The following is a 25,343-nucleotide window of genomic DNA, read 5'->3' on the forward strand; positions in this document are numbered from 1 at the left end:
AAATTCAAATATTGTAAGAATAAGCTTCTTACCTTTTGATACAGCTTGAGTTGCCTTTCTGAGGACGGCAAGGTGGTTGGATCAGCAGTTCTCAGGAATAGTGGGTCGCTGTTCAGGCAGTAGATTTTGTTGTTGCCATTCAGCATGAGACATAACATTTTGTGTGTGTGGTCCTAATTAAATTAAATTATAGAGATCATGTAGAAATAATTAGAAATTCTAATTAGAAAAAAAATGTGTAAAAAGATGAAGTTTGTAAATGATCCATCATAAAAAAGTACACAACCATAATGGCCCATGAAATAAAATGAACTCTTTATTAACAGATAGTAAACGTTTTAATATTTACAAAAACAGACATTCATGACTATGGCTTCAAGCTTGTGTGAATTCTCTCATGTATAATAAGATATGATTTCTGAGCAAAACATTTTCAACATTCTGAACATGAATAAGGCTTCTCTCCTGTTTGAATTATCTTATGCTTATTAAAATTTGGATTCTCAGCAAAACTTTTCCCAGATTCTGAACATGAATATGAATTCTTTCCTGTGTGAATTCTCTCATGTATAATAAGATATGATTTCCGAGTAAAACATTTCCCACATTCTGAGCATGAATATGGCTTCTCTCCTGTGTGAATTCTCTCATGTCTATTAAGTTTTGATTTATCAGCAAAACATTTCCCACATTCTGAACATGAATATGGCTTCTCTCCTGTGTGAATTCTCTCATGTCTATTAAGTTTTGATTTATCAGCAAAACATTTCCCACATTCTGAACATGAATATGAATACTCTCCTGTGTGAATTCTCTCATGTAAACGAAGATGTGCTTTCCAAACAAAACATTTCCCACATTCTGAGCATGAATATGGCTTCTTTCCTGTGTGAATTCTTGCATGTGTAATAAGATCTGATTTCAGAGTAAAACATTTCCCACATTCTGAGCATGAATATGGCTTCTCTCCTGTGTGAATTCTCTCATGTTTAACAAGATCTGATTTTTTAGCAAAACATTTCCCACATTCTGAACATGAATATGGCTTCACTCCTGTGTGACTTCTCTCATGTCTACTAAGATCTGATTTCAGAGTAAAACATTTCTCACATTCTGAGCATGAATATGGCTTCACTCCTGTGTGAATTCTCATATGTATAATAAGATATGATTTCCGAGCAAAAAATTTCCTACATTCTGAGCATGAATATGGCTTCACTCCTGTGTGAATTCTCTCATGTTTAACAAGATTTGATTTCCGAGCAAAACATTTCTCACATTCTGAACATATATATGGTTTCACTCCTGTATGAATGCTCTCATGTGTAATGAGATTTGATTTCTGAGCAAAACATTTCTCACATTCTGAACATGAATATGAATTCTCTCCTGTGTGAATTCTCATATGTATAATAAGATTTGATTTCCGAGCAAAACATTTCCCACATTCTGAGCATGAATATGGCTTTACTCCTGTGTGAATTTTCTCATGTTTAACAAGATTTGATTTCTGAGAAAAACATTTCCCACATTCTGCACATGAATATGGCTTCACTCCTGTGTGAATTCTCTCATGTGTAATGAGATGTGATTTCTTAGCAAAACATTTCTCACATTCTGAACATGAATATGGCTTCTCTCCTTTGTGACTTTCACTTCCCTTAGCATTCTGTGTTGACCTCCTGGTACAGTCATCTGTCATAAAAAAATTGAAGTTATAGGCTTTTAATAATATAACCTCAAACATACACAGACACATAAATTCGTACAAATTCCAAAGTGTGTAGCAAAGTTCTACTTTAAAAGGCCTATGTGACAGAAAATACACAAAATGACATTTTAAAAACTGCATTCCTCGAAGTGCTCAAAACGGCATTCAATAAAACATATCTACAAAAGCATATCCAGTGGCACTTAATATAAGGATACTTTGGCATTGCATTACTGCTGTAGAAATATTAGAAAAAAAACCAAACCTAGATAATGAATAAAATTAGTAAAACGACATATGCATTGCATTACTGCTTTAGAGATATTTGCAAAGTGAGATTTTTAGTTTATGTATTGAACAATCCACGTGAGCCAAATAACCTTGACAAGCACCTGACCAAGCACTCCACCATCTTATTTAGCCAGGAACCTATCTGTCCAGACATGCAGATTTTTAATCACACATAGAGGCATTTAAGGATAGGTTCCCAATATAACGAGATCGCCTTGTCAAGGTAATTGGGCTCACATGAATTGGCCAATACATAAGCTAAGAATCTCTCTGCAAATATTTCTAAAGCAGTAATGCAATGTCTATCTTTTTACTCATTTTTCACATTAGCTACGTATTTATCCCTTTTTTGTAATATTCCTACAGCAGTAATGCAATGCCAAAGTACACTTTAGATGTGTCACAGAAATTACAGCAATGTGAAAGGAAAAAAAAAAAATGAAGATTTTAACTTTTCCCACAAAAGTGTTGCTTTAACCACAAATTTTCATTTTCCCAAGGGTAAGATGAGAAAATGGACCATATAATTCTGTTGTGCAATTTCTCGTGTGTACGCCGATACCCAATATGTGGTGGAAAACTACTGCTTGGGTCCATTGCAGGGCTCAGAAGGGAAGTAACACCATTTGACTTTTGGAGAACAGAAATTGGCTGAAATAGATGTCATCCTCTAGGTCACGTTTATAAAGCCGTTGATGTGCCTAGACAGTAGAAACCCCCCACAAATGATCCCATTTTGGAATCTACACCACTGAAGGAATGTATCTAGAGGTGTAGAGTTCATAGGAATACCCTTATATAGGGCATGGGGTCTTTAGCAGATCCCCAGCTATTATGGCGACCCATAGGCACCCAATGATAACATTGCTGGGGGCGTTGGATATGTGGAACGTTGTACCCTATAGGCTGCGAGCTGCCAATGCTGCTGTCAACCGAAGATAACCTCCACTGAATAAGTCAGACATCATTTGCTGGCAATAATGGAGACTCAGCTTCTGAGCCCGCAAAAAGTAATAGGATGTAATAATACGTTACATATCGAGAAGGGGTTAAATAAAACCTGGCAGCTACAAAAACACTATTTACCTGCAGATATAGTGGTAATCTGAGTACTTGGCATTTAAGTATCTATCTCGTTTATTAGAACAGTGTGTGATGCTAGTCACTGCATGGACAAGCCGTGAGGCAGGGTTATAGAATGTTCTGGGGTCAGATACAAAGAACATGCCATGAACTAAAGCGGGCTTTACACACTGCGACATCGCTAGCAATTACTAGAGATGTCGAGCGCGATAGCACCCGCCCCCGTCGTACATGCGATCACTGGTGATCGTTGCCGTAGCAAACATTATCGCTACGGCAGCTTCACACGCACATACCTGGTCGGCGACGTTGCTGTGACCGCCGAACAATCCCTCCTTCAAGGGGGAGGTGTGTTCGGCGTCACAGCGACGTCACTAAGCGGCCGGCCAATAGAAGCGGAGGGGCGGAGATGAGCGGGACATAACATCCCGCCCACCTCCTTCCTTCCACATTGCCGGTGGACGCAGGTAAGGAGAGGTTTATCGTTCCTGCGGTTTCACACATAGCGATGTGTACTGCTGCAGGAACGACAAACAACATTGTACCTGCAGCAGTAACGATATTATGGAAAGGAGCGACGTGTCACCGATCAACGATTTGACATTTTTGCAATTGGTGATTGTCGCTCCTAGGGTTTACACGCTGCGATGTCAGTAACTGTGCCGGATGTGAGTCACTAACGACGTGACCCCGTCGATATATCGTTACCGATGTCGCAACGTGTAAAGCCCACTTAAGGGGAAAGAGAAAGGCGTAGTCAAGTCTGGGGTCAGAGTATAAAGATGATAGCGGATCGTGACAAATGGATGGTCAAAGGAGGTCCAGGGTCTGGCAGCTATAGATCAGAGCACAGATAACCATGTTTAGACCCACATACGAGGGGTGCCGCTGCGGCGTCAGACTCTGTTCACTGGCAACCTGATCTTAGTTGCTCAGCCTCAGCTGAGTATTTTCCACTGCTTTCCAGTCCTGCAGGAGTTAATTCCTGTGGAGTGGGATGTGGCTCCTTGAAACTCAGGGGGCTAATTTCTATTCATCTGTCTTCTCCTTATTCAAGGTTTGAGAGTCTGCTTGTTGCTGCAGATCATACCTTCAGCTTATGCTCCTGTGATTCCGGTCTTTGTGGCAATCCTATTCTTGGTGACCTGTTATGATCCGGAACCATGGAAGACCACCACAAATCATTGGCAAAAAAGGTGACAAGACCATTGGCAACTAATCTGGCCGCCATCCCCTTACTAACCAACACAACAAGAAGTAGCCGAGGGGTGAACTAACATCCTGTGCACCGCGAACCCAGCCGGAGAACTAGCTATCCTAAAGGTAGGAAAGATGAATAACTCTCTGCCTCAGAAAATAGACAAGAATAGCAAGCCCCCCACATTCAAAGACTGCGGTGATATAGGAAAAACACAATACACAGGTAGATGACAGGATTAGCAAAAGGTGAGGCCCCCGCTGACTAAAATAGGAAAGTACAGGAAAGGAACTGATGGTAGCCAGAGAAAAACCCTACAAAATACCAACTTCAAAATAGTACAAAAAGGCCCTCAGATCGCTTGATCTGAACTCCGTCCTATACCAGGTGCCCTTGTCATACCAATGAACAGAAAACAAGAATTATAACAAATTCAACAAGCCATAAACACATAGACCCAAAGGAGCTATACTCCACACAGAACTGCAGGGAGTTCCTCAACAATCCCCTGAGGGGGAAAATCCCTGGAAGGAAATAAACTGAAACCAACCACAACAAATGACAAACCCAGATAAACAAAAGAACCAGACAATAAAGATCAAGCACTTATCTGGGGAAGATGTGGTGTAGAGCAGGATTAAGCAGGCTGAAAATACCTAGTACTACTGACATCCGGCAACAGCCTGCAATCAGACCAGGACTAAATAAGCAGAGAATTAGGAAAGGAAACACCCACTGCACAACCCACCTGGTCTCTGTCCAAACCCTTCCTGGCCACCAGAGGGAGCCTCCCAGCAGCCAAAACATAACTAACATTCACAACAGTGACCAGTATATTGCTGTTGGAGTGGTGTGGAAGTTTCCCTGTTGTACATTTATTTCCTTCCTTATACTTTATTCCCTCCCCTTTGTGTGCAGTGTGTATGAGTTTTGTTTTTTTCCTGTGTCTGTGGTATTTGTGGGGTTTGCATCTCCACTCCAGGTTGGGGGGGGGAGGGGGAATCAGGGTTTGGACAGGAGTTAGTGTTATGTAGCACCCAAGGGGCAGGGGTTAACCCCTTCACCCCCGGCCACTAAAACACCCTAATGACCGGGCCATTTTTTGCAATTCTGACCAGTGTCACTTTGACAGGTTATAACTCTGGAACGCTTCAACGGATCCTGGCGATTCTGAGATTGTTTTTTCGTGACATATTGTACTTCATGTCAGTGGTAAATTTAGGCCGATATTTTTTGCGTTTATTTGTGAAAATTTAGGAAATTTGGCGAAAATTTTGAAAATTTCGCAATTTTCAAACTTTGAAAATTTATGCCCATAAATCTGAGAAATATGTCACACAAAATAGTTACTAAATAACATTTCCCACTTGTCTACTTTACATCAGCGCAATTTTCGAAACAAATTTTTTTTTCGTTAGGAAGTTAGAAGGGGTCAAAGTTCATCAGCAATTTCTCATTTTTCCAACAAAATTTAGAAAATAATTTTTTTTAGGGACCACATCACATTTGAAGTGACTTTGAGAGGCCGAGGTGACAGAAAATACCCAAAACTGACCCCATTCTAAAAACTGCACCCCTCACTCTGCTCAAAACCACATCCAAAAAGTTTATTAACCCTTTAGGTGCTTCACAGGAACCAAAGCAATGTGGAAGGAAAAAATGAAAATTTTACTTTTTAACACAAAAATGTTACTTTAGCCATAAAATTTTCATTTTCACAAGGGAGAAAAGAGAAAGTGCACCCTACAATTTATTGTGCATTTTCTCCTGAGTACGCCGATACCCCATATGTGGTAAAAATCAATTGTTTGGGTGCACAGCGGAGCTCGGAAGGGAAGGAGCGCCATTTGAATTTTTGAACGCAAAATTAGCTGCACTCATTAGCGGACGCCATGTCGGGTTTGAAGACCCCCTGAGGTGCCTAAACAATGGAGCTCCCCCACAAGTGACCCCATTTTGGAAACTAGAGCCCTCAAATATTTTTTCTAGATGTTTGATGAGCACTTTGAACACCTGGGGGCTTCACAGAAGTTTATAACGTTGAGCCGTGAAAAGAAAAAAAAATTTTTTTACCACAAAACTGTTGCTTCAACTAGGTAGCTTTTTTTTTCACAAGGGTATCGGGAAAAAATGCAACATAAAATGTATTGTCCATTTTCTCCTGAGTACGCAGATACCTCATATGTGGTGGAAATCAAATGTTTGGACACACGGCAGTGCTTGGAATGCAAGGAGCGCCATTTGAATTTTTGAACGCAAAATTAGCTGCACTAATTAGCGGACGCCATGTCGGGTTTGAAGACCCCCTGAGGTGCCTAAACAATGGAGCTCCCCCACAAGTGACCCCATTTTGGAAACTAGAGCCCTCAAATATTTTTTCTAGATGTTTGATGAGCACTTTGAACACCTGGGGGCTTCACAGAAGTTTATAACGTTGAGCCGTGAAAAGAAAAAAATTTTTTTTTACCACAAAACTGTTGCTTCAACTAGGTAGCTTTTTTTTTCACAAGGGTATTGGGAAAAAATGCAACATAAAATATATTGTCCATTTTCTCCTGAGTACGCAGATACCTCATATGTGGTGGAAATCAAATGTTTGGACACACGGCAGTGCTCGGAATGCAAGGAGCGCCATTTGAATTTTTGAACGCAAAATTAGCTGCACTAATTAGCGGACGCCATGTCGGGTTTGAAGACCCCCTGAGGTGCCTAAACAATGGAGCTCCCCCACAAGTGACCCCATTTTGGAAACTAGAGCCCTCAAATATTTTTTCTAGATGTTTGATGAGCACTTTGAACACCTGGGGGCTTCACAGAAGTTTATAACGTTGAGCCGTGAAAAGAAAAAAAAATTTTTTTTACCACAAAACTGTTGCTTCAACTAGGTAGCTTTTTTTTTCACAAGGGTATCGGGAAAAAATGCAACATAAAATGTATTGTCCATTTTCTCCTGAGTACGCAGATACCTCATATGTGGTGGAAATCAAATGTTTGGACACACGGCAGTGCTCGGAAGGCAAGGAGCGCCATTTAAATGCAAAATTAGCTGCACTCATTAGCGGACGCCATGTCAGGTTTGAAGACCCCCTGAGGTGCCTAAACAATGGAGCTCCCCCACAAGTGACCCCATTTTGGAAACTAGAGCCCTCAAATAATTTTTCTAGATGTTTGGTGAGCACTTTGAACACCTGGGGGCTTCACAGAAGTTTATAGCGTTGAGCCGTGAAAAGAAAAAAAAATTTTTTTACCACAAAACGGTTGCTTCAATTAGGTAGCTTTTTTTTTCACAAGGGTAACAGGAAAAAATGCACCATAAAATGTATTGTGCATTTTCTCCTGAGTACGCAGATACATCATATGTGGTGGAAAGTAATTGTTTGGGCGCATGGCGGGGCTCAGAAGAGAAGGAGCGCCATTTGACAGCAAAATTGGTTGGAATCATTAGCGGACGCCATGTCACGTTTGGAGACCCCCTATGGTGCCTAAACAGTGGAGCTCCCCCACAAGTGACACCATTTTGGAAACTAGAGCCCTCAAATAATTTTTCTAGATGTTTGGTGAGCACTTTGAACACCTGGGGGCTTCACAGAAGTTTATAGCGTTGAGCCGTGAAAAGAAAAAAATTTTTTTTACCACAAAACGGTTGCTTCAACTAGGTAGCTTTTTTTTTCACAAGGCTATCAGGAAAAAATGCACCATAAAACGTATTGTGCATTTTCTCCTGAGTACGCAGATACCTCATATGTGGTGGAAAGTAATTGTTTGGGCGCATGGCGGGGCTCAGAAGAGAAGGAGCGCCATTTGACTTTTCAAACGCACAGACGCAGTGCACTGATCGGTCGCTGCAGGACGCACGGTCGGATGCGATAAAAAAAGCGTCGGGGATACATAAAAAAAAAAGTCACGCCAAAAATTGACCATGGATGCAGATATGTTATGTGCATCCCTGATCAGCGCTCGGCGGGACGCACAGACGGATGCCATACAAAAATTGTCGCGAATACGGAAAAAAGTCACGCCAAAAATTGAGCAGGGATGCCGATCCGTTATCTGCATCCCTGATCAGCGCTCGGCGGGACGCACGGTCGGACGCGATACAAAAAGCGTCGGGAATACGGAAAAAAGTCACGCCAAAAATTGAGCAGGGATGCCGATCCGTTATCTGCATCCCTGATCAGCGCTCGGCGGGACGCACGGACGGATGCCATACAAAAATTGTCGCGAATACGGAAAAAAGTCACGCCAAAAATTGAGCAGGGATGCCGATCCGTTATCTGCATCCCTGATCAGCGCTCGGCGGGACGCACGGACGGATGCGATACAAAAAGCGTCGGGAATACGGAAAAAAGTCACGCCAAAAATTGAGCAGGGATGCCGATCCGTTATCTGCATCCCTGATCAGCGCTCGGCGGGACGCACGGACGGATGCCATACAAAAATTGTCGCGAATACGGAAAAAAGTCACGCCAAAAATTGAGCAGGGATGCCGATCCGTTATCTGCATCCCTGATCAGCGCTCGGCGGGACGCACGGACGGACGCGATACAAAAAGCGTCGCGAATACGGAAAAAAGTCATGCCAAAAACTGACCACGGATGCAGATCCGTTATCTGCATCCCTGATCAGCGCTTGGCGGGACGCACGGACAGATGCGATACAAAAAGCGTCGGGGATACGGAAAAAAGTCATGCCAAAAACTGACCACGGATGCAGATCCGTTATCTGCATCCCTGATCAGCGCTCGGCGGGACGCACGGACGGACGCGATACAAAAAGCGTCGCGAATACGGAAAAAAGTCATGCCAAAAACTGACCACGGATGCAGATCCGTTATCTGCATCCCTGATCAGCGCTTGGCGGGACGCACGGACAGATGAAGTGTAAAAATGGACAAGATACAATAAAAAAAAAAAAAAAAAAGTTATACTCACAGTACCAAGAGGATCACTGACCAGAAGAGTTGCAGAGGAACAAGAAGGCAGTGAGATAGACAGCTTTACACCAGCAGCAGGCAGGACGTTGGACAGATCAGCAGAAGGACCCAGATGGAGGCAGATGTGATCGGGCCAGTGAAGACCTCGGACGACCCGTGAAGGCAGGTAAGAGGACGTCGGGGGGGGCAGGGGGGGGGATGGGGAGAGGGGGGGGCAGATGGGGAGAGGGGGGGGCAGATGGGGGGGGTTAGAGGGAGAGCAGAGGGGGCGGAGAAGCAAAGGCAGAAGGAAGGAACCTTGGAAGCAGATGACAGAGGAGGCAGGCAGATCGCGTGGGGAGCAGATCGGGATGCCGGGGGGCAGATCGGGGCGTAGGGGGGCAGATCGGGGCGTAGGGGGGCAGATCTGGGGGGGCACGGGCAGGGGCCTTCACGGGAGCGCGCAGGGGCCTTCACGGGAGCGCGCAGGGGCCTTCACGGGAGCGCGCAGGGGCCATCGCCGGAGCACAATACTTACCTTTGGAGCTGGCGCGGTGACAGCAGAGGCGGCGTCTGCGGCGGCAGCAGCGGTGGCGTGGTACCAAAAGTACCAGCCACTCCACGCTGCAGCCATGTTGGGGGAGGGTCCCCAGAGCAGTACAGGCCTGGGGAGGGCGGCCACCGGCAGATCAGACCGCCCCACTGCACACTGATTGGAGCGATTGCGCGTCATAGCACGATCGCTCCAATCAGTGCTGCAGGGGCTGGGGGCGGCATGTTTGAGGTCCACCTATGATATGCTGCAGCAGCTGCGGCATCTCATAGCTGGATCTCACAGGATCGCACTAATTCGGGCATTATTTTTGCCGAAATTAGTGCGATCGATGTGGTTGGCGGTTCAGATTTGAACAGCCAATCACATCGATCGTCGAGAGGGGGTGGCGATGCCACCCCCCCTGGGGTCAAGCAAAGGTCCCCTGCTGTAAGAAACAGCAGGGGACATCATTTGAAAGCCGTTGCTATGGCCACGGCAATCAAATGAAGTTTAGGCAGTAAAATTACGTCCCTGGTCGTTAAGTCACGTTAAAATAGGACGTAATTTTACTGCCCGCGGTCGTGAAGGGGTTAAATACTCGTCGCCGAGCCGCTGTGGGTCAGGGATCTCACGGGTGGCCCTGCCCGGCTTCGTGGCCCCGAGGTGTCCACAATAAATGGGGAATGAGAGGATGAGGAGATGGGTGATGATGAAGGAGAGGTTGGAGGATGTTGGGAGTAGTAATTGTCTCGTGACGCTACCTGTGGTGTGCGGCTAGGGATTAGCCGCCGCTGCGGGTCTTTTCCTCTGGGGCAAATGGTAATGCAGCCTGGATGGTTCGGCTTCCCACAGGTAGAGCTATGCCCCAGGGAGGATAATGGTGCCGGTAGTGGCCGATGGCTCCCTGATGGTGCCGGCAATGACAGGGACGACACAGGGGCTGCGGTCAAAGTTCTTTTTACTCAAAATTCTGTCGCTACCCTCGGAGTGTCAGTTTCCACCATGATGGGCCCCAGCTGATCCCGGACAATTCAGAGGCCATCACCGGTGTTGTGGAGTGTGAGACCTTCCTTCCTTCCTTGCGCTCTGTAGTGGGATCCCTGTGACGTGAAACTACTTGGGGACCCCTGTATTTTGTAGTTAAGTTCCCGTCCGCAGGCAGCGCAAATCAAACGTGGGCCCAACTCCTGAGTCTATGTGCTGCTGTACCCCGGGATTTTTGTCGTGGGCAATGGGATATGAAGTCCTCCTTCCTGGCAGATTCTGATGGCGCAACGTGGAGTGTACGCCACCCTAGCGCTCTGCACCCTGTCTGCGCTGGTGCTGAGGGAGCTATTGAGCTCTACTTCCAACTACTGTGTTGCTCCTGTGTCTCACCAGCTCCACTGGTCGTCTCCTGCTTCTTCCAGTCTGCCCGGTCCTATCTGAGAGAGCTCTTAAGCACTCCTCTCAGTGACCGTGTTCTTCTGAGTCTCAGACTATTCTGAGGCAAAAGTTTGTGTGTTCTCTAACTTCCCTCATGCTGCCCCCACCTTCCTGATGACTCGCTAGTGCTTTTAAAGTCCCGTTGCTATGGTGACCACCTCTAGCCCAGTTCCAGTGGATGTCTGCTAAGCTGTGTGTGTGTTGTGTAAATGAACACGTGATTAACCCCTTCCTTACCCGGGATGAGTACTCCACCTTAAGTGAGATGCAATACCTTTTGAAGACTGAATCCTCAGCGGCGCCACAGTTACGCCGGCGGTCTAGACCTAGATACCATCAAGCCTACCTCAGGAATATGGGACAACACAAGGTCACTAGTCTGAGGGCCAGTTTCGGGGGGGTCCTTTCTCCAGTTACCCCGACACCTCCGTGATAGCTGAGTAGTTAGTCCCAAAACCAGGCTAAGTAACTGATCAATCACTCACAACATGGAACCCCTGAAGAAAACTAAGCATCTTCCAGTTTCAGATTGGACAGCTGAGCTGTCGCTCAACAAACTTACAGCTTGGCAAGGCCCTGATTCCATAGAGAGGCAAAATTGTCACTCACGGAGTCCAAGACAGCGGAGAGATTGTGACACAGTGGCTGCAAGGAGAAAATTCAGTTACATTCTCCCAGCAGCTGCTCACTTCCAGTCACCAGCACAGTGGGAGAGGCTGTAACAGTCACCACTCACTAGATAGTGGGTGCACAGTAATCAACCCTCTTGTTCCTTGGCTGACAGCCTGTGAGCGGTAAGTGTTACTGTTTCCCACACTACATCGGTGACTGTATACGAGCGGCAGCAGGGAAAATGTAACTTCATTTTCTCCTTGTAGCTGGGAATGTGACTGTTCTCCTTGTTATTTAATGGTGACGCATCACTGAGGAGGGTTACCTGTGGAAAGGTCTCTATTCCGGTCGTCACCCCGCACATCCATTTCCCCTTTTTCCATGGTGTCTGCAGCGTTCTGCATATATTTTCCGTGAATTTCAAAGCTGTAAAATAAATACTGTAAAAGTCATGGACAGAAGGAAAAGTCATGTGGAAGGTTCTAGATGGACGCTTCTGCTACCAGAGCCGTATGGCTCCTGAGTACAATCTATGCATGGCCTCTACGCCTCCTATATCGCCCGTGCTGCCCCAGAGTCAGTTCAGCAGGGATAGAAGCAGACGTGGCAGGATCCACTTAGTGTGGTACATTATGACATTGGGATTTCCTTCATTTTTTTTGTCTTCACAATTTGGACGCCCTAATGCTTATTTTTCTGTCATTTGAGAATTGTTTTAGTCAACAATGTTATATTTTTTTTATTATTTCAATAAGTTTTTATTGAAATTTTATAAAATACAGGTTATACACCGCAACAAACATGCGGACAGTTGAAAAATTTGTCCTATAACAGCAGGACAATAAAATTCAAAGTAAAAAGAGATAACAGCTGAAAATTCTGCATAGTAGGGTTAGAGCATACAATTTGCAACATAGGAAGCAAGGTTAGGGATGATAGGTAATAAGATAACAGGTCCATCAATCAGGACTGGAAGGACGAGAATTTGGACACCACCCAAGGGGACCAACGATTCCTTATTTTATTTTTGGTAAACAGATCTGAGGTCAGAAGGAGCTCGTATTGGTAATGTTTATTGATTTTTTTGGATAATTTCCAATTTAGAGGGGATAGTTATTTCTCTTCAGTGGTCTGCCAGACACATACGTGCTGCTATAAGGCTATGTGCTCACGTTGCGTTTTTTACAGTGCAGAAACGTATTGTTACCCCTCTATAAATCACTTGTAAGGCCACATCTGGAATATGGGAACCAGTTTTGGGCTCCACATTTTAAAAAGGACATTCAGAAGTTAGAGGCAGTTCAAAGGTGGGCAACTAGACTACTACAAGGAATGGAAGGCCGCCCGTATGATGAGTAATGGAGGCCTCCCGTATGATGAGTAATGGAGGCCTCCCATATGATGAGAGGTTGAAAAAATTAGATTTGTTTAGCTTAGAAAAAAGACGTCTCAGAGGAGATCTCATTTATACAGTTAGGTCCAGATATATTTGGACAGTGACACAATTTTTGCGAGTTGGGCTCTGCATGCCACCACATTGGATTTGAAATGAAACCTCTACAACAGAATTCAAGTGCAGATTGTAACGTTTAATTTGAAGGTTTGAACAAAAATATCTGATAGAAATTGTAGGAATTGTACACATTTCTTTACAAACACTCCACATTTTAGGAGGTCAAAAGTAATTGGACAAATAAATCAAACCCAAAAATTTTTTTTTTATTTTCAATATTTTGTTGCGAATCCTTTGGAGGCAATCACTGCCTTAAGTCTGGAACCCATGGACATCACCAAACTCTGGGTTTCCTCCTTCTTAATGCTTTGCCAGGCCTTTACAGCCGCAGCCTTCAGGTCTTGCTTGTTTGTGGGTCTTTCCGTCTTAAGTCTGGATTTGAGCAAGTGAAATGCATGCTCAATTGGGTTAAGATCTGGTGATTGACTTGGCCATTGCAGAATGTTCCACTTTTTTCCACTCATGAACTCCTGGGTAGCTTTGGCTGTATGCTTGGGGTCATTGTCCATCTGTACTATGAAGCGCCGTCCGATCAACTTTGCGGCATTTGGCTGAATCTGGGCTGAAAGTATATCCCGGTACACTTCAGAATTCATCCGGCTACTCTTGTCTGCTGTTATGTCATCAATAAACACAAGTGACCCAGTGCCATTGAAAGCCATGCATGCCCATGCCATCACGTTGCCTCCACCATGTTTTACAGAGGATGTGGTGTGCCTTGGATCATGTGCCGTTCCCTTTCTTCTCCAAACTTTTTTCTTCCCATCATTCTGGTACAGGTTGATCTTGGTCTCATCTGTCCATAGAATACTTTTCCAGAACTGAGCTGGCTTCATGAGGTGTTTTTCAGCAAATTTAACTCTGGCCTGTCTATTTTTGGAATTGATGAATGGTTTGCATCTAGATGTGAACCCTTTGTATTTACTTTCATGGAGTCTTCTCTTTACTGTTGACTTAGAGACAGATACACCTACTTCACTGAGAGTGTTCTGGACTTCAGTTGATGTTGTGAACGGGTTCTTCTTCACCAAAGAAAGTATGCGGCGATCATCCACCACTGTTGTCATCCGTGGACGCCCAGGCCTTTTTGAGTTCCCAAGCTCACCAGTCAATTCCTTTTTTCTCAGAATGTACCCGACTGTTGATTTTGCTACTCCAAGCATGTTTGCTATCTCTCTGATGGATTTTTTCTTTTTTTTTCAGCCTCAGGATGTTCTGCTTCACTTCAATTGAGAGTTCCTTAGACCGCATGTTGTCTGGTCACAGCAACAGCTTCCAAATGCAAAACCACACACCTGTAATCAACCCCAGACCTTTTATCTACTTCATTGATTACAGGTTAACGAGGGAGACGCCTTCAGAGTTAATTGCAGCCCTTAGAGTCCCTTGTCCAATTACTTTTGGTCCCTTTAAAAAGAGGAGGCTATGCATTACAGAGCTATGATTCCTAAACCCTTTCTCCGATTTGGATGTGAAAACTCTCATATTGCAGCTGGGAGTGTGCACTTTCAGCCCATATTATATATATAATTGTATTTCTGAACATGTTTTTGTAAACAGCTAAAATAACAAAACTTGTGTCACTGTCCAAATATTTCTGGACCTAACTGTATGTATAAATACATGTGTGGGAAATATAAAGGACTGGCACATGACTTATTTCTTCCAAAGACAGTACTAACGACCAGGGGGCACTCACTGCGAGTGGAAGAAAAGCGATTCCGGCAGCTAAATAGGAAAGGTTCTTTACAGTCAGAGCAGTCAGACTGTGGAATGCCCTTCCACAAGAGGTAGTAATGGCTGATACTATAACAGCTTTTAAAAAAAAGGGCTGGATGATTTCCTCAGTACACACAACATTGTTGGTTATAAATGACTTAGTGACCAAATGTAGAACTGGTGGAGGAAGGTTGAACTAGATGGACCTAGGTCTTTTTTCAACCTAAGTAACTATGTAACTATGAAAACAACGCACCCTCTGGCAGAGGGGACAATTGTAAACAATGCGTTTTGAAAAAAAACGCATCGAAAACGCATGCGTTTTCCATGCAGTCTCTTCAGGTGCGTTTTTGACCACATGATCCAGTGATACGGCGTCTAGTACACAATGCCAGCCTTCTTGCAGAGATGTGAGTGTTGTCCACGGGAGAACGCAGCTGCCCATGCCCACGATTTGGGTTCAGGCTGCTGTGGACTTTCGTTCTATTCTACTGTTGAGGAGAGCCATAAGATGAAATACTTAATTAACTTCTTGACAAGGGATTGTGGGAAATATGTCGATTTGCCTTACGTAATTCAGGTTTCAGATCATATACATGACACAGATATAAAGATGGCTGCTATTGCCTGTTTCTCCACACCTTGCCTGGAATGCAAGAAGGAATGTCCAGGTGTAAGAAGATATCATATAAGGGAAGACCCCTGGTCAAGCTAGAAGACATCACAGACCAAACCATCAGCATGGATGCACCAGATGATGTCCCTCTCATCACCATCACCATGGATCCATCCAATGATGTCATAGACCCGCCTACAATGACGCCCACCAATCAGCTCATGGACTAACACATTGTTCGACCTACTGACCAATGAACACATCCGGACATGCCCCTTTGCAAGGTTATATCAGAGCAAGCTCAGTTGTAATAAAGGCAGAGCATGGGCTGACTTCTGTCGAGGAAAGATGAATATCCGACTGTGTCTGATCTCATTTTTCAAGCATGCACTCGATCCACACCATTTAGACCAAGCAGTAGGCAACTAGTGATCTCTGGTTAAGATTTTACCTTAACATTATTGGTGCCCAACGTGGAGCCAATAGACGGAGACACCTGAAATCCTGATGAACCGGCAACTGGAATGGCATGATGTGCTGGGCACCCCAGGAAATTGATCACTTCCAAACGAGAGTACGGTAGGTCTGCTGATTTTTCATAATCTGTAGTCTTCCCGTGGTCTCGGTGGGGTGTGTGGCACTGATTGCCTGACTGTGTCCGGTTTGTTGGGGTATCTGTTGACGGGCAGACGGGTCTCACGGCTATTGGCCATATTAATCTCGGAAGAACCGTCACATATTCAGTTGCCTGCTGCCTGTTGTGTATTTGTCTTGAGGAGAGATTGACTGGTAGTTAAGAGAGCATGTGGGTTTATGAGTTCTATTAGTTGTCGCCTGTGATATGGTTTGTGGTTCTAGTGGAAACTTAAGTAGTTAATACGGTTTGGTACAAGACCTAGAGATATAGCGCAGGTTTTAATTGGTCAGGTTAGGCACGTGTTTTTCACGGGCTCTCAAATTTGTTGGTATGGTAAAGGATATTGTCTGTGATATAGTATACGGTTGTCGCCTGTGGTACAGTTTATGGCTCTGTGAGGAAATACGTGGGACTGCTGGTACGGGGTAATCTTGGGGCCTAGCGCAGTGTAGCGTGGAATGCCTGGTACGGATACCATTGGGGCATAGCGTTTAAGTTGCACATTGTGGCTGGTACGTGGTAGTCTTGGGGCCTAACGCTGGACGTGAAATGGCTGGTACGGATACCATTGGGGCTTAGCGCAAGCTTGGGTGATATAATTGGTATGAGGTGTCTTGGGGTCTAGAAAAAGCGCTGGACGTGAATCGGCTGGTACGGGCACCTTGTAGCCAGGGGTGACACCATTGGTGTCTTTATGAATTACGGACCATGTAGAAACTGGGCAGGGACACCGTGACAAGGCGCCTGCTGCAGACTTAACAAAAACTTTACTTAGTGTTCAAGTTGTGTGTCAGTTGTGAGTCATCTAGTCCTGTGTTTGTTTGTTGGTTTTGTTGATATTGTTTATCTTGAGAGAAAGATGGAGAAATTGATGAAGTTGTGTGTAGTTGTGGTCGGAAAAAATCCGGATGAGTGGAATGTGTTGAGATGTGAGGACTCTAGGCCGCAATCCTGTGATAAACCATGTGCTAGTCATGGAGGCAGACATTTTAGGTAAGATTTTAAAATGGTGGACGAAGCACATGGCTACAGCATGATTGAGACAAAGAAAACGAAGTGAGTCAGGGGTTTGTGTGAAGAAGACCATATGCTCTGTAAATGTTTGAGCAATGGATTGGATGGAGTACTATATACTTAGACTGAAAAATAAGTGTTTTTATCTATAATTAGACTTAGATCTAGGACATGTGTGTGTGTGTATAAATATATGTATAAGTACAGACTATAGAAAATGGGGAGACAGAGTTTGAGCAGATGTGAGGTCAATTTTCCCTTTTCTCTGCCACATGTTCCTACAGATTTTAAAATGGTGGATGAAGCACATGGCTGAGGCATGATTGAGACAAAGACAGAGAGTGAGTGGGGGATGTGCAATGGTGTGTATGTATAAAATCCAGACTATAGAATATAGGGGGAAATAGTTGGAAAAAAAAAAAAAAAAAAAAGTTTACCTTCCCCTCCCCCACATGATGCTGCAATCCCAACAAAGAAGGAAGTCACGTGCTGTGGGGCCATTTTCTATAGGCCTCAGTGGAGCTGACAAAACTGCAGCCACTGAATAACATGAAGTGTTAGTAAATGTTTGTAGTACTAAAAGATGGAACATTGAATGATTGGGTGGTTGTGGAAAACACTTAATATAGATCCAGTGTGCAGGTTGGATTGAGTCAGGACAGTCACAAGGAGGAATATCTTATTAATTAGTAAGCAATAAAATTAGAAAAAACCTTTGAATAGCGTACCTTTGCAGTAGAGGTCATGATAAAGAAGTAAATAATAAATATTTCCGTTATGGATCTGATAGATTTATCCTGAGAGTTGCATGTCTTAAAAAATAAACAAATAAATCAACAGAAGAAGGGAAATGTGACTAGTCTCCTGCAGCTGAAGAAGCCTCTTTCCATCTGGTTTTGGGGGGAGGAGCAATCTTAAAAACTTGTGGAACAGGGTTTTTTTGTCTCCCCTTGGAATCTATTGTGAGAGCAGCCCAAAAAAAAAAAAAAAAAAAAAAAAAGGGGGCTTCCTGCATTTAATTCATTGCAAATTATATTGGAAAAAGGTCATTGACAATAGTTTTATTTTACTAATTTTATCCCAAAGAAATAAAAGTCAACTGTGGACATGTTAACATTCATTGATCGCTTTTCAAGCATAGAGGTCTGTTAGATAATTTTTCTATGGCAAATCAACATTTTGTTTTCCCACATGGCCAGTTTATTTGTTCTAGATTTTTTTATCCCTTCAAGTTATAGGACAGTATCACAGAGATGCTGATAATCTCCTCAATGTTTCAAATATGAACGCCCCTACATCCAATATCCAGAGGTTGTGCTACGTTATTATTATAGTTATTATTAATAATAATAATAATAATAATAATAATAATCATAATAATAATCATTTATTAATAATTACAATAATTTGATTTAAGGAATGTGGATTATTTATGGAATTATGTGTTTTATATTTAATGTATTGAATAATCTGCTTTCTTTTTATAGAAAGAATGATTGCAGTGCAGATTTCTGTGGTCCAAGCAAAGGTTATAGGGTTTTCCATTATTACGTTACAGATAAAAACAATATTTCTGGTGTTCCCGATTAGGTACAATCTATACAATGTGACTTTCATGCCTAAATGTAGAGCTCCGGGGCCACACACTTTTTGAATCTAATTATGTTTTGGATAATAGATTCAAAAAGGGGGGGAAAGATGATGTGGAAAGTCACACATTATTTAAGGTTTTAATTTGTTCATCGATTGACGTTTTTCTATTAAGTTGTCTTTATATTTTTATCTGTAAGGAGGATACAGCAGACAGACATATATCTCATGATTGCTCTGATGTAACAAGAATTGTCAGGTTTTGAACATGTCTCAGATGAGCCCATTGCTAATGCAGATTTTGAGTTTTTCCGTAGATGGATCCAGATACCAAGATGCTGGTTGATTCTGCACTGGATATGCTGAGGTTATGCAACATGAAATATTAAAAATCAAACCACTCCCTCCCTTCACTCCCTCTCTCATCGGAATAGGAGAACGAGTTGAAGATTTGCGATCACTGTGGTTCGTAGAGCGGAAAGGGGTAAGATAGTCAAAATGTGGATATAGGCAGCAGCCGGAGATGCTCGCACAGGTGCACAACAAAGAAGCAGTGAATGGGCCTAGAGTTGAAAGTCCTTATACAAAGCAGACCAGTACCTCGGTGGCTCCTGTCACGTCGTCCATGACATTGGTCACTCCTTGTGTTCTTAAATCCTTACAGGAACAAGCGATTCAGCAAGGAACGGAGTGTGAGACGCAGGGAGCCAGTGACTGAGGAAGGTCTGTGGATAAAGGGCGGTAAGCTTTCTCTGCCATGAGCGTTCTACTCAATAATGGCCCAGGTAACCCATGTGACAAAGGTGTTGGGATGGACAAGATATGGGCGGCACCACTGCTCAGTACCCAGGTGGCGAGACACCTCCAGTCTTGTAAGACGTGTGTCTATTAAGGTAGAAAAACTGTAAAGACCTCGTAGAAACACCCTCCTCATCCGCTCTACTGCTCCGGTGAGTGCAGATTAGTCATATACATCTACCATGAGTAGGTTTATATGAGTTTTGTGCGTGTTGTGTGAGTTTCTTTTCAGGTCTGCTCTGAAACATATCCAGTATAGAAAACATTACTGCTGAAAAACTCGTGATGCTGGTGGTATGTAAAGATGGAGTTCCTAAAAGTGGTAAAAGTACATATGCTATAGCACAGGTCATTATAATGATCATACAGTACCTGGGGATGCCCCTGATGAACCCCTGTCTGCCACTGCGAAGAGGGGAGAAATGCGTTGCGCTTCTTTCATGCTAAGTGGCTGATAAATATGCGTTTATTTTATTAGCCTGAGTGTGAATTGGACAGTGGAGAGTCTGTGATTGGACGAGATCTCCTCATGACTTTACCTGGCCTTATTATTATTATATTGATACAGTGGGTACATGTTATACATTTGAGATATTTAATTTATTTTAGGGTTTGGTCCTTCAATTTTGCTGTATCATATTGATTTAAGCTACCAAACAGCTATGTAAAATACAGAGTGTGAATATGTAATCTTTGGGAATGAATTGGATATATATAATTGCATATTGACGCCTCTTTATCCCTGTATCTCACGGTTTCTATATTCCCTCACTGACATTAGCAGCATGTATTAGCATTAGCAGTGTAGGGATAGAGAGGGTGAGCCATCGGTGAGCGGGGGCGCCAATTCGCCTTACAGGGTGCCGACCTCCGCTGCGAGGTAGGGAGAGTTTAGGGCTATTGCCCCAATCCCTGCCCCCTCCTGTATTGGAATATCTTATTGTGTCTATAGTCACATGGGTGTATGTTGTTTGGAATTTTAATGATTATAACATAAACATGTAACGATCCACAAGATAATGGTGAACGCTGCAAATCATGTAAGAAATTTTCCTTTTTCTTAATAATTAGATCTTTATATAAGATATTTTTGGTTTAGCACCTACAATGTGATTATATTTCTTAGATACTTTAGATACAGTGTGATGTCCTGACCAGTGATGTACGAGCCGTATACGACTGCCTATATAGTGTGTTAAACATGTGTATCATCCAATTCCAGATCCTAAATCAGTGTCAGGAGCACGTGGTCTCCAGCCAGGAGACTGGGTGATCCTAAAAAGACAAGTCAGAATGAGCCATGAGTCAGAATCAGATGGGCCGATCCAGCTTATCCCAACCACAGCAACTTCCATGAAGCTTGAGGGAAAACCCATCTGGAGACAACAACCACTGTAAAGAGTCCATTGTACCAGCAGAATGAGGGTCACAACACACATAGTGCTGGATTATCTCACATAGAACTTTATGGAGAATTTCTAGATTGGGGATGATACATGGGAAATAACCATAAGGGAACAATGGGTACAGGAACATTACGCAAATAAGGGCTCATGGTGGGAAAAACATTATCTGACCTGAACCAATCAATTATTTTAAGGGTTTAAGTGACTTAAGGATAACATACACTTGTAGGTAACTGGTATTGTTTTATTTGTTGGTATTTGAAGCCGTAAAAGTGCTACTCTGTGTTACTGAAGGTAATCGGATCCATGTGTAAGGGAAATGTTGTTAAAGGCCTCCTGTTGGTAGATTATAGACCCGAGACAAGAAGAGATCCATTAGTGTTGTGATACAATCAGGTGTATTCGGGTAGAAAAGTCTCGAAAACGCGGACAGCACTCGGATATTGACTGAGAATCAGCCTTTCAGAAACAGTAATGCTAAAAGCTGCAGCATAACAGTAAGAAGCTTATTCTTACAATTGCCTTACTCTTTCTAATCGATTAATCTCAAATTCTGAGTAAGCTCTTCAGCATTAAATAAATCTGTTCTAGTTACCTGTGCCTCTGTGAACTGTGTGTGCGGGATGTGATCAACTCTCTGATCAGCAGTCTGTACCAGCGGGGGCAAAGGCTTAGTATTGCTTGTATAGCGGATAGAAAAATGAAAAAAGGTTGCAGTTAAAGCATTAGAGCTGATGTGTTAGAGGACCATGGTAGGGTCAGAAGGTTAATAAAGTATTTAGGGGGGACTGTTGAGGAGAGCCATAAGATGAAATACTTAATTAACTTCTTGACATGGGATTATGGGAAATATGTCGATTTACCTTACGTAATTCAGGTTTCAGATCATATACATGACACAGATATAAAGATGGCTGCTATTGCCTGTTTCTCCACACCTTGCCTGGAATGCAAGGAATGTCCAGGTGTAAGAAGATACCATATAAGGGAAGACCCCTGGTCAAGCTAGAAGACATCACAGACCAAACCATCAGCATGGATGCACCAGATGACGTCCCTCTCATCACCATCACCATGGATCCATCCAATGATGTCATAGACCCACCTACAATGACGCCCACCAATCAGCTCATGGACTAACACATTGTTCGACCTACTGACCAATGAACACATCCGGACATGCCCCTTTGCAAGGTTATATCAGAGCAAGCTCAGTTGTAATAAAGGCAGAGCATGGGCTGACTTCTGTCGAGGAAAGATGAATATCCGACTTTGTCTGATCTCATTTTTCAAGCATGCACTCGATCCACACCATTTAGACCAGGCAGTAGGCAACTAGTGATCTCTGGTTAAGAGTTCACCTTAACACTACCTGCAGAGAACACTCTTGTCTCCGAAGCTTAAATTGACATGCTGAGGCTTGGGAATCCACGCCGCAGGTCAGTTTATGCTGCAGAGAAAAGAAGCACAGTGGGCATGGGATTTCTAAAAATCCTTCCACTGTGCTTCTACTGCACAACGCAGCGTTATGGACACAGGGAAAACACTCTGCGCCCAAAACGCTGCAAACCCTGATTGTGGGCACACAGCCAAAAATGCGTCAATGGATGTCAAACATATATATAACATCCCAACCCCCTGCATATTCTAAGCTGGCGCCCTTTAGTACCTTTCATGTGGCACTAAAGGGTGCCTAGCCTTGTATTTAGCCCAAAAAAAAAAATTAAAATAAATGACGTGGGGTCCCCCCTATTTTTGATAGCCAGTTAGGGTAAAGCAGACAGCTGTAGCCTGAAAACCACAGCTGACAGCTTCATCTTGTCTGGTGATCAATTTGGAGGGCTCCCCAAGCTGTTTTTTTTTTATCTATAAAAAAAAAAAATAAAAAAAAACATGGGGTCCCCCCAAATTAGATCACCAGCCAAGGTGAAGCTGACAGCTGGGGTCTGGTATTCTCAGGATGGGAAGAGCCATGATCATTGGACTCTTCCCAGCCTAAAAATAGCAGGCTGCAGCCGCCCCAGAAGTGGCGTATCCATTAGATGCGCCAATCCTGGTGCTTCGCCCCAACTCATCCCGTTGCCCTGATGCGGTGGCAAACGGTGTAATATATGGGGTTGATACCAGATGTGTAATATCACCTGGCATTAAGCCCAGCAATTAATGATGTCACGGCGTCTATTTGATACCAGACATAACTAATTGACAGTAATAGAAAAAAAAAATTGACAACAAAAAAAAAAAATTCAAAAAAAACACTCCCCAAAACATTCCCGCTTTCACCAATTTATTGAAAAAAGAAAAAAAAAAGTGGGTCCGCAGTAATACATTTTGGACGTCCCACGTTGACTCTGGACCATCTAGACTACGGGGGGCACATTCAGGGAACATATACCCCATTTTCTGGGAGTGCAGACCCTCCATTTGAGGAGAGTGGGTGCAAAGAATCTGCACCCACTCTCCCCGGGTCACAGCTGCAGAGTGCGAGCAGCAGCTAGCGTTTCTGAAGGCAGGAAGCTGAGCTGTCAGCTGCTCTCTGCACATGTGACCGGCGTCTGCTGTGAAGGAGGAGGGGGCGACTGGGGGGGGGGGATCAGCGCTGCGACAGGTACGGGGGTCACCGGGGGGGGGGGGAATAGGGGGTGATCTGGCAGGACCTGGGAAGCAGTTTTCTGACGCATGTGTTATGGCACGTGACAGAAACAGAGGTGTAGGGCGGCCGGTGCGCTGCTGTGTGTGCAGCCATCTTGGATTTTCGGGAGGGGGTTGGGGGTCGGTGGGGGCACTTTGGCGACACCGGCTTTCCTGAACTTTGCCAGGAAGTGAGGTCAACAGGACACCTCTTGACCTCACTTCCAGGTAAAAATGCATGCGTTCTGTATGCCCAAAAAGCATGCGGACCGCAACAAAAATGCAACGAACTGCGGTGTAGCTGCGTTCTGACCCACATCATTGATTTCAATGGGTGGAGAACGCAGCTACAACGCACAAACGTAGTGACATGCTGCTTTTTTTCCCACACCGATTTTGGGCATCCAAAACGCTGCGCTGTGCATTGATTTTTTGGCTTTCATAGACTTTGCTGGGGAAGCTGAACGCATGCAATTTGGCACTGAAATGCTGCAGTTCTAAACGCATTTCCGCTGGAAAAAACGCAACGTGCGCACATAGCCTTAGAATGTGTGATACAATTGGTCTCAAATCACCAGGGAATATATGTAAACCGATCACCAAAACCGCTAGCGGACCGCTCAAACTTCCAGCCAGGCCTGTAACTGAGGTAATAATGTTAGACACTTCTTCCCAAAAAGGCCAGATGAGCGAGCAATCCCAACACGTGCCCTAGGGAACCAACACCCGAGCAGCCCTTCCAGCACGATTGGGGATAGGAACTTGGAAATCTTCAGTGGGGTGTAGTACCAGTCAAAGTGAACTTTCTTAAGCTGCTCAAGATGATTGATACAGGAGGAATATTTCTGCAGGTCGCCAGAAGCGGACCACCATTGGTCTGGGGTTGAGGAGAAAGCAAGAGCCCCTTCCCAGCGCCTCATATACGCTTGTTTAGGACCATTACCGGGGGAATTAAACACCTTATATACTACCGAGAGGCTGTGTTTTTGAGGGGGAGGAGTAGGAACTAAAAAACCGCTGTATTGGTGAGCAAACAGCATTATGGCAGGATAAGGGAAATACACATGAATTTAAAAAATGCCGAATTTGCAGATACTGGTGGAAGTTATTTCTGTGAAGGCCAAATTCATCCATTAGGACAGAGAAAGGTTTCAACTCCTGAATTAAGAGGATATCTTTCATGACCAAAATACCATGCCTCAACCAATTGCCTAACGCGAGGCCATGCACATGAAGCTCCAAGGCTCTACTAGAGATAGACTCAAATGTAATCACCTGACGAGTAGAGACCAGATCAGACCAGTAAGAAAATGCCACTTTCATTGTCTGCAGTGGAAGACAGGGGGCAAAGGAACTAAGTACTCGCGCCTCCAGTAGAAATCTCAAAGTCCCATGCGGGGCCAAGTATTTCTCCACGAACACCCATTTGTGAGTACTAGAATCATCATACCACTCCCTTAACGCCTCTAGAACCGCTGCTTTATGGTACAAATAAAAATTCAGGACCCCCAGACCACCATGTGAATAACTATAAAATAAGGGAGACATACCAACCCTAGGTTTCTTTCCTGCCCGAAACAATGTGTTTTTGAAAGTCTTCTTGAGGTACATTAATTTTATTCAATTGTTTTTATTTAAGAGAACGAACCAAG

At 43.9% G+C, this 25,343-nt stretch overlaps 1 protein-coding gene across 2 annotated transcripts in view; it reads right to left on the reverse strand.

Moving 5' to 3' along the window:
* Positions 1 to 302: 302 nt before the first annotated feature.
* LOC142297047 (uncharacterized) overlaps positions 303 to 25,343 on the reverse strand; it is a 46,565-nt gene continuing 21,524 nt past the window's right edge. For both annotated transcript variants that reach the window (XM_075341281.1, XM_075341280.1), the window contains exons 2-3: positions 12,093 to 12,193; positions 303 to 1,695 (exon numbers count right to left, since the gene is read on the reverse strand). In XM_075341281.1, the coding sequence (XP_075197396.1) occupies positions 434 to 1,695; positions 12,093 to 12,171 (1,341 nt within the window). In that variant the 5' untranslated portion in view covers positions 12,172 to 12,193 and the 3' untranslated portion in view covers positions 303 to 433. The remainder of the gene's footprint in view (positions 1,696 to 12,092; positions 12,194 to 25,343) is intronic.

This window comes from Anomaloglossus baeobatrachus, chromosome 3 (assembly GCF_048569485.1).
Source record: "Anomaloglossus baeobatrachus isolate aAnoBae1 chromosome 3, aAnoBae1.hap1, whole genome shotgun sequence".
NCBI lineage: Eukaryota > Metazoa > Chordata > Amphibia > Anura > Aromobatidae > Anomaloglossus > Anomaloglossus baeobatrachus.